General features: G+C 38.8%; 1 protein-coding gene across 21 annotated transcripts in view; it reads right to left on the reverse strand.

Annotated features, from left to right (window-relative positions):
• The window catches only part of lrrc7 (leucine rich repeat containing 7), a 607,301-nt gene that overhangs the window by 79,586 nt on the left and 514,144 nt on the right, over positions 1–13,571 (reverse strand). For all 21 annotated transcript variants that reach the window (XM_043699350.1, XM_043699364.1, XM_043699344.1 and 18 more), the window contains 2 exons: positions 5,877–6,077; positions 532–643 (listed from right to left, as the gene is read on the reverse strand). In XM_043699350.1, coding sequence (XP_043555285.1) covers positions 532–643; positions 5,877–6,077 — 313 coding nt within the window. The remainder of the gene's footprint in view (positions 1–531; positions 644–5,876; positions 6,078–13,571) is intronic.

Raw genomic sequence — 13,571 nt, forward strand, 5'->3', positions numbered from 1 at the left:
GGTTGTTTACTGAAACCATATTGGTCAGTAATTTACTGAAGTAGCAATATTGGTAATGAATGCCATAATTTAGTGACCTTCCTTTGCAGAGAACTGATTAGATTATGCCACAACAGTCTGTTCCATAAATAATCTAAGTAGCACTGACAATCAACATAGTGTCAACTCAGCTAATTTGGGATTTGCTTTGATTTTGCAGGGTGAAGTTACTACAACTGTGCTTTTGAGGCATCTGCACCGGTTCCAAATCTCCACAAACTGAGGCTATGATCTAGTTAACAGTATAAAATATGACTTGCTGGAATTTCTGAATTATAATGATGAATGCCATAAATGTTCTATTACAATGGAAGTCTGTCAGCAAATTCTGACTTCATAAGAAATGTGTAGAATCAGGAATTCAGCACTGATTTACTACACACTTGTGCAGCAGCATTTCTGCTCTCAACCCCACTACATCCCTTTCCCAAATGAGATTTCCCTAATGCAATATCCTGGCTCAGCTTGGCTTCCATAGAGTTGACACTGCACCTTTCTTCTCTTTACTCAACAAGACGACTTTGGGTTTGAATAGTGGCGTTTCACTAAGAGTTGGCCGCAGTTCTCCCATTCTCAGATCATTTGGCGAGTCTCCTAACGATCTCTGTAGAAAAGAGAAAATTAGATCTTTCAAGAAAACAAATAAGAGCAAGATAGAAATGGAACACTTACTTACATCTTCATGGCAATAAAGTGTGACAATAGGAAGAAGGTTTGACTTGAAATAAACACCTCTATCAGCATTTCACACAAATTTGGAGACATAGAAAGTAGGAGCAGGAGTAAGTATATTTGGCCCTTTAAACCCGTTTCAACATTCAATATGATCATTGCTAATAATCCAAATCTATCCCTGCTATTGGCTTTCTCCCAATATTATTTTATCCCTTCAGCTCTAAGAACTATATCTGAATCCCTCTTGAAAACTTCCAACGTTTTGACCTAAACCACTTGCTGTAGCAGAGAATTCCATTTGCGCACAACTCTCTTCGTGAAAAAGAATTCTAATCTCAGTCCTAAATGGCCTATCCCAGATCCTGGGACTGTAGTCTCCGGTTCTGCATTTCCTGATCATTGAGAACATCCTTCAAGCTTTACCCTGTCTATTCATCATCATATTTGTCAAACTTGTGAATGTTAGAAATAATTTTCCCCACACATTTTTTCAAATCTCTACTGAAATTGCCTCTGACTTGTAACAGAATAAAGTTCTCCTGCCTATATCAGGTCCAAATGGCTTCTCCTTGGGGTATGCCCAAATGGTGACTATTAGAAGAATCACTGAGCTTTGGTGAATTCACGTGGAAAATGTTTAAGTATCGCCAAAACCTAGTGTTTAGTTGGCAGAGTAGTGAGGTCGGCCTTCTGAAACCAGGATTGGAAGGTCTGAAACAATTTCAAGTTTTCAAATCAATTTGAATGTAACTAATTAACTGCAGACAACCAGATTGGCCAGATCTCCACATGGGGGACACTCCTGAAGAAGGTTAAACAGGATTTCAATTAGGGGGTGACACAGTGGCCCTGTGGTTAACACTGCTGCCTCACAGCATCAGGGACCTGGATTCCAGCATCAAGTGACTGTGTGGAATTTGCACATTCTCGCCATGTCTGCATGAGTTTCCTCTGGGTGCTCCAGTTTCCTCCCACAATCCAAAGATGTGCAGGTTAGGTGAATTGGCCATGCTGAATTGCACATAGTGTTCATGGATGTGTAGGTTAGGTGTATTAGTCAGGGGAAAATATAGAGTAATGGGTTTGGGTAGGATACTCTTCAGACTTGTTGGGCCGAAAGTGATTTTCAGGATGTGTACAGACACCTCACCCCCACCCCTCAATCCCCCTAACCATAACAACACTAGCACTCAGTACTAATCTGGTTAAGGTCAATGGATTTAGCAGAGATTAAAAATCACACTAGGAGTCTCAATTCTGTACGGACATGCCTTTTCCAGCAAAAAATCTGTCATAATAAAAATATACTTCATTAATTAATCTTTTAAATGTTATTTTTATTTCTCAGCAGTTCCTTTATTTTGGCAAAGTGGAACTGGAGGACGTAAAAGATTTTAGCCTGAATTTTCCCGTATGTTGTTATTCTGTTGGAGTTACTTGCTTTCTGGTCATCTCATTACTTCTGGTACATTTCACAGCTTCTGAGAGAAATACTACCTGGGCGCAATGGGGAAGAATGTGGAAATACAGGAGCGACACTGCCTTTTGACCGTAAGATTTAAAATCAACTGTAAAGTTAAAAGTGTTTGAATTTAACTAGAATGCATGATCATTCAGGTGAGATGTCTGTACATATCCTGAATATCACCAGACGTTGGCTTAGTTGGGAATTAAATTTAAGAATTACTACTATTCACCAGAATCATAAGATTTATCGACTTTGAGTTGCTATTTAAAGTAAATAAAAATGGTCTAAAACACAGCATTTTAAAACATGAGGGCAGAAAAAAATTTCTGGATGATTCCAGAAATTCATTTTCAATCAAATTGAGCCACAATCCCAGATTTGATTAATCAGAAATATAGAGCTGAAAATGTGTTGCTGGAACAGCGCAGCAGGTCAGGCAGCATCCAGGGAACAGGAGAATCGACGTTTCGGGCATAAGCCCTTCTTCAGGAAACGTCGATTCTCCTGTTCCCTGGAAACTTTCTCCTAATCAGAAATATATCAAAGCATCGAACATCCATCTTCTGGCAGTCTTGTGTTACGGACCAGAGTAAACCCCCTCAAAATATATTAAGATGATAGCTAGACCCCAACTTTTTCTTACTTTTATAGGCAAGTATAAGGCATTGTGTTCTGGATGCAATTAGATTGGTCAAACTACCAGGCTTGAAGCAAAATACATTTTATCCTTACACTATAGTTAAAATACCAAGAAAAAAAATTGGAATAAACGTAATTCTATTGGAAAACTTAACAGAATAATAGAATATTTAACTACTAAACAGCAAATATAAATAGCAACATCCAAAAATGTGCAGGTTAGGTATATTGGCAATGCTAAATTGCCCATGGTGTCCAGGGATGTGAAGGTTGTGTGGATTAACCATGGGAAATGCAGGGTTACAAGGATAGAATAGGGCATTGGCTGTGCGTTGGGATGTTCTTTGGAGGGTCGGTGTGAACTTGATGGACTGAGTGGCCTGCTTCCACACTGTAGGTGTTCTATGATAATTGTCCCAACATATTAACATCCCATAAACACCCCCTTGGCAAAGGCAAATGCAATAAAATAGTTTGTTTCACATTCAATTCTCCATTCCAGCAGGAAAGAACATCAAGAGAAAACTCTAAGTGAGAGAAAGAACTCAAGTGTTTTGCTGTAGCAGGGAAAGACATATAACAGCTTACAAACCCCAACAGCTATTGAAAGTTAAACTAAAATCCTGGTCCTAAAATCCTGGGTCAAAATCCTTGACCCCACCACTTCATGCTGCTTCTATTATTCCAAACTTAAAAAAATCCAATGGACTTCAGTAAGGCATTTGACAAGGTTCCCCATGGGAGACTGGTTAGCAAGGTTAGATCTCATGGAATACAGGGAGAACTAGCCATTTAGATACAGAATTCGCTCAAAAGTAGAAGACAGAGGGTGTTGGTGGAGGGTTGTTTTTCAGACTGGAGGCCTGTGACCAGTGGAGTACCACAAAGATTGGTGTTGGGTCCACTACTTTTCACCATTTATATAAATGATTTGGATGTGAGCATAAGACATATAGTTAGTAAGTTTGCGGATGATATTGAAATTGGAGGTGTAGTGGACAGCAAAGAAGGTTATGCTGCAGCTGTACAGGACATTGGGTTAGGCCACTGTTGGCAAATTGCATGCAATTCTCTCCTTCCTATCAGAAAGATGTTGTGAAACTTGAAAGAGTTCAGAGAAGATTTACAATGATGTTGCCAGGGTTGGAGGATTTAAGCTATTGGGAGACATTGAATAGGTTAGGGCTATTTTCCCTGGAGTGTCAGAGGCTGAGGGGTGACCTTATACGGGTTTATAAAATCATGAAGGGCATGGATAGGATAAATCGACAAATTATTTTCCCTGGGATGGGCGAGTCCAGAATTAGAAGGCATAGGCTTAGGGTGAGAGGGGAAAGATATAAAAGAGACCTAAGGGGCAACTGTTTCACGCAGAGGGTGGTATGTGTATGGAATGAGCTAGGCAAAAGTGAGGACTGCAGATGCTGGAAACCGGAGTCTAGATTAGAGTGGTGCTGGAAAAGCACAGCAGGTCAGGCACCATCCAAGGAGCAGGAAAATTGACGTTTCGGGCAAAAGCCCTTCATCAGGAATGATGAAGGGCTTTTGCCCAAAACGTAGTATGGAATGAGCTGCCAGAGGAAGTGGTGGAGGCTGGTACAATTGCAACATTTAAAAGACATCTGGATGGGTATATGAATAGGAAGGGTTTGGAGAGATATGGGCCGAGTGCTGGCAGGTGGGACTACATTGGGTTGGAATATCTGGTCAGCATGTATGAGTTGGACTGAAGGGCCTGTTTCCATGCTGTATATCTTTATGATCCTATGACTCCATGACTCACAAGCTGTTTATGTTGTTTGGAACATACCGTTTGGCACTATTGTCTCAAACTTTCTTCATTGAAAAAAACACCACAAAATACACCTCTTAAAACCATAGTATTATCACACCTCCCTCCCTTAAAATAACAAACAATCTTACTCTATTAGTACACTACAATACATAAACATTACATGGACTCTAAGCATGAAAACATTCAACATTCCATTTCAATCTATTTCTTCCACCACCAAACACCTTCATCCTCCTTCATTTCGGTTGTGCCAATGTGTCGGCAATTATATTTTCTCATCCTGCCACGTGTACAATTTTAAAACTGAATGGCTGCAATAATAAGCTCCATCGAAATAGTCAGGAAGTAGTCTTATCTTTAAGTCTTTCCCAAAGCCTTAAGGGGTTATGATCAATATATACAATTGTCTCAGTGAATCCATCTTCAACGATCATAACCTAACAGCCTGAAATGCTGCGCAATTCATCAAATTCCCATTGCTCCCATGCTGACAGTCTCCATCAATCTGGACTCATACCTGACATTGAGTTGGTTGGTCACCTCCTCATACAGATGGTATTGCTGTAAACCTCACAACCACCTCTCACATTCAGCCATGGCAATCACATCTTACAGATTACATAACACTCAGAATTGATAGAACAACCAGAATTATTCAACCAGCCACTAAGCTTATAGTATTTTCTGATTTGGAGATGCTGGTGTTGGACTGGGGTGTACAAAGTTAAAAATCACACAACACCAGGTTATAGTCCAACAGGTTTAATTGGAAGGAGCGGCGCTCTGAAAGCTAGTGCTTCCAATTAAACCTGTTAGACTATAACCTGGTGTTGTGTGATTTTTAACTAAGTATTTACTTACACCTTTAAATAATGCTGCTATGGCTTCTTCTTACTCCTGTTCGGTGATGTCAAGTGAAAAAAGGGAGTGTTGATCTCTAAAATTAACACCACTGGTCTCAAATCAAAGTAGCATGCTGGCTGGAGTCAAAAACTATTCACTTTGCAAGCTTCCATGACTATTAACTGTGTGGATGTTAACCACCTCATCAGATATAGCTCATCCCAAAACTATATGTGTTGTCACTTTGAGCTTCAGAGACACCTGTAGCACTAACCTAATGGGTGCTTCTGATCCCAATTTTGCTCTAATAAAATCCACTATATTCAATGTATTCCTCTGATAGCTGATTTTCTGAACTTAATGATAAAGATAACATTGTGAATGACAAATGGACAATTTGTTAATTTTCTCAGTTACCTCAAGTGTAACATCCTTTGCAGATATAGGCCATTTATGCTCATATTTATCTTTTGCAGAATGTTCTATATTTGTGGCGCCGGTTGAGTTTTCTTCAGATCCTTCTTGACTATGTTTTCCCACCAAATGCTGAACAGACTTGACCATATTTTTCAGATCTTCTGGGTAAGGGGTGGGATAACGCTTAAGGTTTATTTCAACCTGAAATTCAAACAAATACAAGAAATATATGAAATTCTCTTGGAATGACTTCACATAACACATGAACACCAAAGTATTATAGATCCAACCACCCGTGCTAACTATCTTCATTGCACAGCTGACAATACCATTCTACCTCTTAGTATATAAGCTGAACATAATTTTCATTGCATTCTTTTTAAATTTCACTTTTCTACTTCTCAAATACATAAGACGCTGCTGTGATATGGTTCCATAGATACCAGCAACCCTTTGCTAACGTACTCTGTAATAATTTTCCATTTTTCAGTGATTACAATGAGGTAGATGAATAGTTCCAAGGAAAGAAGACATAAGCAAAGTTTGATGTGGAATACAATGGCTCCTAATGTAATTCGTCATTTACTTCTTACTTGCTCTCAGTCTGGTGCCTAATTATTGACAGTAAAAATCAATTTATGTGTGTGCAAAATATCCAATAGCATAGGCTTGTTTTACACCTATTCTATTGGAAAAGCAAATCAGGTTGGTCAGTAAAGGGGAACAGATCGATTACCAAACATTTTGCTGCCCAGCAACAATGAATTTTACCACAAAGGATTCTCACATCAATGTGGTTAAATCAACTTAATAATCAAATTATGCACTGGATCGAGGACTGCTCTTCTGTAAATCTATTAGATGGTTTGTCTTGTGAGCAATTCATTGTTTCTTAGTTTATTTGTTTTAGGTAATCTGGTATGATACCTATGCCCACACACCAGACAAAGCACAATATTTTGGGAGCTAAATCCAGTATTCCTGAAAAACATCATTGGGATTTTTTATGCATGATTAAACAGAGCTCATCCATTGGATTGCAGGCTACACAGCACCTTTGGGCTGCATGCTGCTTTAAATGATATCAGCACCATGTCAACATGTGACTGGAGCAAGAATGGTAGTTGTGCACGAAGTGAATCTGACCTGTGAAACATTAAGTTATGACAGAACATGGGAGGAATTAGGTTCCAAAGTCTTTTTTTTAGCAACTATGATGGTGAACTTGTTGGATGACATGAAAAATATGATTTGGATATCCAGAGAATGTCAGAGCCCTCTTAGCACATGTTCAGAAGTGGGAACAGACAGTCTGGAGGACCATCAATTCAGTGAAAGATGCTCTTTGGTCCACCAGAGACTTGTTGGTTTTCCAGAACAAGGAGTTGACCTCAACCCAATGTTGCAGACTGGCACATTCCAAGTGCACTGAGGGACACACTAAAGCACCAGGTAGCTGCTGCCAAGGTGCAGTGGGGAAAGACCACTGCCTGAGAAATTCCTGCTAAAGGTAAATAGGGGTCCGTTCATTTATTGGACCCTCTTAGTGCCTCAAAAATGTAAATATAGTCTGGTTTAAGTAAGAAATACCTTTGGTTTATTTGGATAGAGTCTAACTCCAGTGATTGTGTGTTTCCTTGATATGTCACTGCACAGAATCGAACTGCATTTGTGATTACATATATATGTAAAGATATTTTTTATGAATAAAGTACATTTTTGAAATAACAAATAGTGGGAACAGACAGCTATGGAGAACAATGTCAGAAATCAAGATTGTCAGTGAATGCATCTTCAAATACCATATCCTTCAGATATACCTCAATTCACCAAACCTATCACTCAGCATCCAAAATTGCTTATCAATCAAATTTCATTTATGCTTCAATTAGTTCTGCTCCAAGTGCCACACTCATATTTCACAGCTTGTACATAATGCCAACTACTTAATAAATTAAAACAAAGAACTATGGATGTTGGAGATCTGAAACAAAAACAGGAATTGCTGGAGAAACTCGGCAGGTCTGACAGCATCTTTGGGAAGAAAGTGGAATTTCAAGTCCAATGACTTGAAACTCAAAACTGATGAAGAGTCAATGGACTCAAAACATTAACTCTGCTTTCTTCCCACAGAAGGTGCTAGACCTGCTGAGTGTCTCCATCATATTTTGTTTTTGTGTCAGCTACTCAATCATGGCTTCAACATCCCATGGAAAGAATGCATGAGCTGACTGAAGTATATTCCTCTCTTACAGACAAGGGGATGAATAACCATGGCAGCAGAGGCCAACCGGTACAGGTAACAGACAGATGCACCCATGTTCCATGGCAGATCAAAACATAAGAAATGAAAGCAGTAATAGTCAATTTAGCCCTTTGAGACTGCTTTGCCATTCACAAAGATCATGGATGATGTTTTACTTCTTCTTGCAGTATCCCTACATCCTTTAATACAATTAGAGTTCATAAATTGTTGGAAAAAAATCATATCATATGAGGAAGCAAAGAAAAATGATTTCATACAGAACATATGTCTATAGTCACCGCATTATTATAATGGAACACCTTGATCAAGAATGCTGGAAAACGGGTCAAGATTAATTTAGGATATCTGGTCGGCATGGACAAGTTGGACTGAAAGGTCTGTTTCTGTGCAGTATGACTCTCCATGACATGACAGAAAGAGATACAAAAAAGGAGTTTAATTTCTATAGTTACAATCCCTGTAGAGCATAATAACTTTTTTTTAAAAAATTGCATTTTCAGTGACTAACTGGAAAGATTACATGACAGGATTTCAGATTTTCGGGCATTACTATAACAAAAGAATGAAAAGCAACATTGTCTAAACATTGAAATAAAGTGCTGGAGAAACTTAACAGTTCTGGCAGAATCTATAGAGAGACAAAGATTTGAAGAAGACTCAAAACATTAACTTTCTTTCACTCTTCACCAATACTGACAGACCTGCTGAGTTTTTCCAGCTTTGTCCATGTTTATTTCAGATGTCCAGTGTCCATAATACTGGATGTAGATTTGCTTGTTGAGCTGGAAGGTTCATTTTCAGACGTTTTGTCACCATACTAGGTAACATCTTCAGTGAACTTCTGGACGAAGCACTGCTGATGATTCCTGCTTTCTATTTATATGTTTGGGTTTCTTTGGGTTGGTAATGCCATTTCCTGTGGAGATGTCATCTCCTTTGGTGATGACACTTCCTTTTCTTTTTCTCAGGGGTGGTAGATGGGGTCTAACTCGATGTGTTTGTTGATAGAGTTCCGGTTGGAATGCCATGCTTCTAGGAATTCTCGTGCGTGTCTCTGTTTGGCTTGTGTTGTCCCAGTCGAAGTGGTGTCCTTCCTTATCTGTATGTAAGGATACTAGTGAGAGAGGGTCATGTCAATTTATGGCTAATTGATGTTCATGTATCCTGGTTGCTAGTTTTCTGCCTGTTTGTTCCTCCCACCACCCTTCTCACTAGTATCTTTACATACAGATGAGGAAGGACACCACTTTGACTGGGACAACATATCCAACGTAGAACAAGCCAAGCAGCAACACACATGGGAATTCCTAGAAACATGGCATTCCAACCGGAACGCTATCAACAAACACATTGAATTGGACCTGATTTACCACCTCTGAGAAAAAGAACAGGAAATGACATCACCATAGGAAATGACATCACCAACCCAAAGAAACCCAAAAATATGAATAGAAAGCAGGAATCATCAGCAGTGCTTCATCCGGAGGCTCACTGAAGATGTTACCTAGTATGATGATGAAACGTCTGAAAAGGAACCTTCCAGCTCAGTGAGCAAACCTACATCCAGAACCTCAACCTGAGCTACAAATCTTCTCAAAACTTGCTATCCATAATACTTTGCTTTTATTATTTTCTAAGCACTTTTCAGGAAGAAATTTGTAGCTGTAAGCTACAGAACAAATTTCCCACTTAAATTTAAAAATGACCAAAATCTGCCTAACAGTTATACTCTAATCTTTCTCCTCAATAGACATCTGGTTCTCTACGTACATGTCCATCATTCTCAGCTCCTGATGATTTGCTTCAGTTATGAGGCTCATGGATCTTCTCATAAAAAGCTGCAAGCTGATCCTATACTGGCTTCCATGGACATTGTTTGCAAACAGAAATGCTAATTAACTAATCTTTAGACCCCAACTTTATTCTAACTTGAAATTAAATGGAGTATGTAAAGCATCGTCATTGAAAAAAATCTTGGCATCCCTAACAAGTATCCCTTGGACTTGCAACTGATTCACCTTTAACACAGTTGCTTAATTATTTCTTTATAGGTATGAATATCTCACACCTTCTCTCCAGCAAGATAACCTTCACCACTCTTTAACCTTTAACAACCAAGCCACTGCAGCTTGTCAATGGTGAGAATTCAGAACAGGCCACATGACTCCCTACATTCTTCTTTTCTTCCTTAAATGAAGAGAGTCCCAAAGCATTACTGAACAAACTTCACATTTGTAAAACATTGCCGTATTATATTAATTGATAAATGATAAAATCTATATATTACTTCATATTGTAAGAAAAATAATCACTCATAAATTTATCTTTTTAACATTTGATTTAGGTTAAACAGCCTCTGCAGAAATAATCATCGTAAATAACTCCACAGATTTTTTTTGAATGCAAATGTTTTAAATTGAGATATCACCAACCCAATGTAAAAGAATTCCATTCAGAACTACCAAATAATGCCAAGCACACAAATGGGAAATATTTCACTATTTGAAATATATTTAGCAGTCTTCAGGTTTGTTGCTAAGAGTTTGCTGCAGGAATTGTGGACTTTGCTGAGGAATTTCAATGCTGAGCTATGCCAGCAAATATTGAATGTTTTCATGTTTCAAATATTATTTTCCAGTGGCATTTGTTTTTGCATTGGACGAAATGGACAGTGTAATCATCAATAGAAGTACGAAGGTAAGATGTAGGGCCATCAGTAATTAGCAATTGCAGTTGTCCCATTTGGAGTTTTTCATGAATAGCCTACATGGAAAACAGCTATCTTTGTTGTTTCCAATAGGCCTGTTTCCTTTTACCCATTCCCATGTGTTTCTGGCTCAGATTGTCCCTTCATGATTGCAACAGACAGGTTTGTTACACCTGGATTGCATTAAAGTGTAGATCTTGGCATATTGGTGGAACCTATAATAGAAGGTCCTGATGAATCAAACATAGAAAAGATTTCAGTTGTCCATCACAATGACCCATGTTGACATTTAGGATGGATAAATGCATGGGATGTTAGACCCATTGAAATCAGTTAGCTATTTGTGCATAGTCTATATCACAACATGCCAGATTCCTGAGTCATTCTCTTGTAGAATGCATAAAGGATTATTTTGCCATTGCATCAGTATCAGTCTTGGCATTCAGTGCATATTATTTATTCCTCCTGTGGTATATCATTTTGATGAAAAGAAAATCTTCAGCTTTCCGGCAATGTCCACATGATGTGTCAGAATGACTTTCTGCACAGTCTGACTGGGGTCTGCAGGTATCTCTTGGAATTTACTGATGCGTTTTCATACATTGGATGGAATTTTGGAAATGCCTTTGACGTTGTTCCTTGGTTGATTCCTTTTCATATGCTGCTGTGGAACATGGTGTTGCACTTTGGACTTCCCTGGGCCTTTGGCCTTCCATGACATTTTAGTCCTGTGTCCTTTTATAGTATATAGTTTGCATGTGTCACAAAATGCTATCTATTGGGAGGACATTTTATTGGGTAAGGCAATCCACAAGACCATCCTGTTGATAGTCACAAAATTTGTTGTCGAGTTAAGTACCTGGGGATATTTGATACCTGCAACAGTTGCTTCAAATTAGCATCCTACTTCTAGCAGTGAGTTGATGATGAACATTATTTAAACCAAACTCTTCACAGTACTTAACATACCCAATTTCAAGATTCACAGGGCTTCTCTACCACAGCCCCAACAGTGAAAGCATTGTTTCAGCACCCAACAGACATCTCCATCACTACTGACTAGAAACTGAACAGGACGAATAGCCAAATACAGCAGCTACAAGGGTAAGATAGAGGCTAGTAATGCTGCATTGAGTAACTCACCTTCTGAATCCCTGAAATCTGTCGACCACCTTCAAGACACAAATCAGGAGCGTAATAGATTACTCCCCACTTATCTAATTTAGTACAGCTCCAACAACACTCAGGAAGCTTGGCACTAACCAGGACAAAGAAGTCTGCTTGACTGGCACTACATTCACAAACATTCACTCCATCCACCACCAATGCTCAGTAGCAGCAGTGTGTACTATTTACAAGATGCACTGTAGAAATCCACCAAAGCCCCTGAGATAGCACCTTTAAAATCCATTAACATCATGCTCTAGAAAGACAAGGACTGCAGACATGTGGGAAGACCACAACTTGCAAGGTCTCCTCTAAGCTACTCACCATCCTGACTTGGAAGTACATAGTCATTGCTTTACTGTCGCTGGATCAAAATTCTGGAATTCTCATTTTAACATCAGTATGGGTCTTCCTGCTGCACAAGGACTGCGGCAGTTCCAGAAGGAAGCTCACCACCACCTTCTCAAGGGCAACCAAGGATGGACATCAAATGCTGACCCAACCGGTGACATGCACATTTCATGAATAAATTAAAAAAAAGTTTATTTTCCTAACTCATTCTTTATCATTACCAGAGTTCAGAGTTGAAGTTACAATTAAACCCAAGATTAAAGTGTTGCAACCGTTAATGAAGCACAGGAACCTCAGTGAAGAGAAAACACTTGTGAGTACTCTCACAATTTCTCTTTCAAGAAAGAACAGGAGGTCATAGCTGACCAGATTTAAACTTATGTTTTACAAGTGCTGGAGGGCAGCTCCAAACTGACAAAGTGATCGTAAAACAAAGTACAGGAAGAAACGTACAAATTGTTGTTTTCTCACACTAACAAGGTCTTACCAGATGTTTAATTTCTTTATCTTACTTTTAGAAAGTGGCAGAAAACAAAAAAAAGTCAGCATGTGTGACACGATAAGTTTCTGTTACAACATAAAAAAGCCTACAGCAAAAAAAAAACACTACACTGCAATACAGATTTTTATACTGGCTTTATTAAACACACAGTAAAGATAGAAAATAATCAACTTGAGCAAAATAATCCATCTTTACTTTCTGGATTAACAAACAGCTGATAAATAAAGATAGACATACTCCTCAATGCACTGGGAAACAAAGGATTAAGATGCGTGAAATCCTCCAGTATTTTTAGGATGACTGCAAAAATCCTGATATTTTCCAGATTTTAGAAGATGCGTTTAAAGCTTGAGTCAAATTTAGAATATACAGGCTTTAGTTCAAATAATGACAACAGTTAGGTGAAACAATTAAACAATTTGTCAGCAGGTGTCGACATAAAATATATGAAATGTGATTTCACTGAAGCTAACTTAGCTGAAATACTTATGGTAAAAACAATAACTGCAGATGCTGGAAACCAGATTCTGGATTAGTGGTGCTGGAAGAGCACAGCAGTTCAGGCAGCATCCGAGGAGCAGTAAAATCGACGTTTCGGGCAAAAGCCCTTCATCAGGAATACAGACAGAGAGCCTGAAGGGTGGAAAGATAAGTGAGAGTAGGGTGGGTGTGGGGAGAAAGTAGCATAGAGTATAATAGGTG

This window comes from Chiloscyllium plagiosum, chromosome 11 (genome assembly GCF_004010195.1).
Source record: "Chiloscyllium plagiosum isolate BGI_BamShark_2017 chromosome 11, ASM401019v2, whole genome shotgun sequence".
NCBI lineage: Eukaryota > Metazoa > Chordata > Chondrichthyes > Orectolobiformes > Hemiscylliidae > Chiloscyllium > Chiloscyllium plagiosum.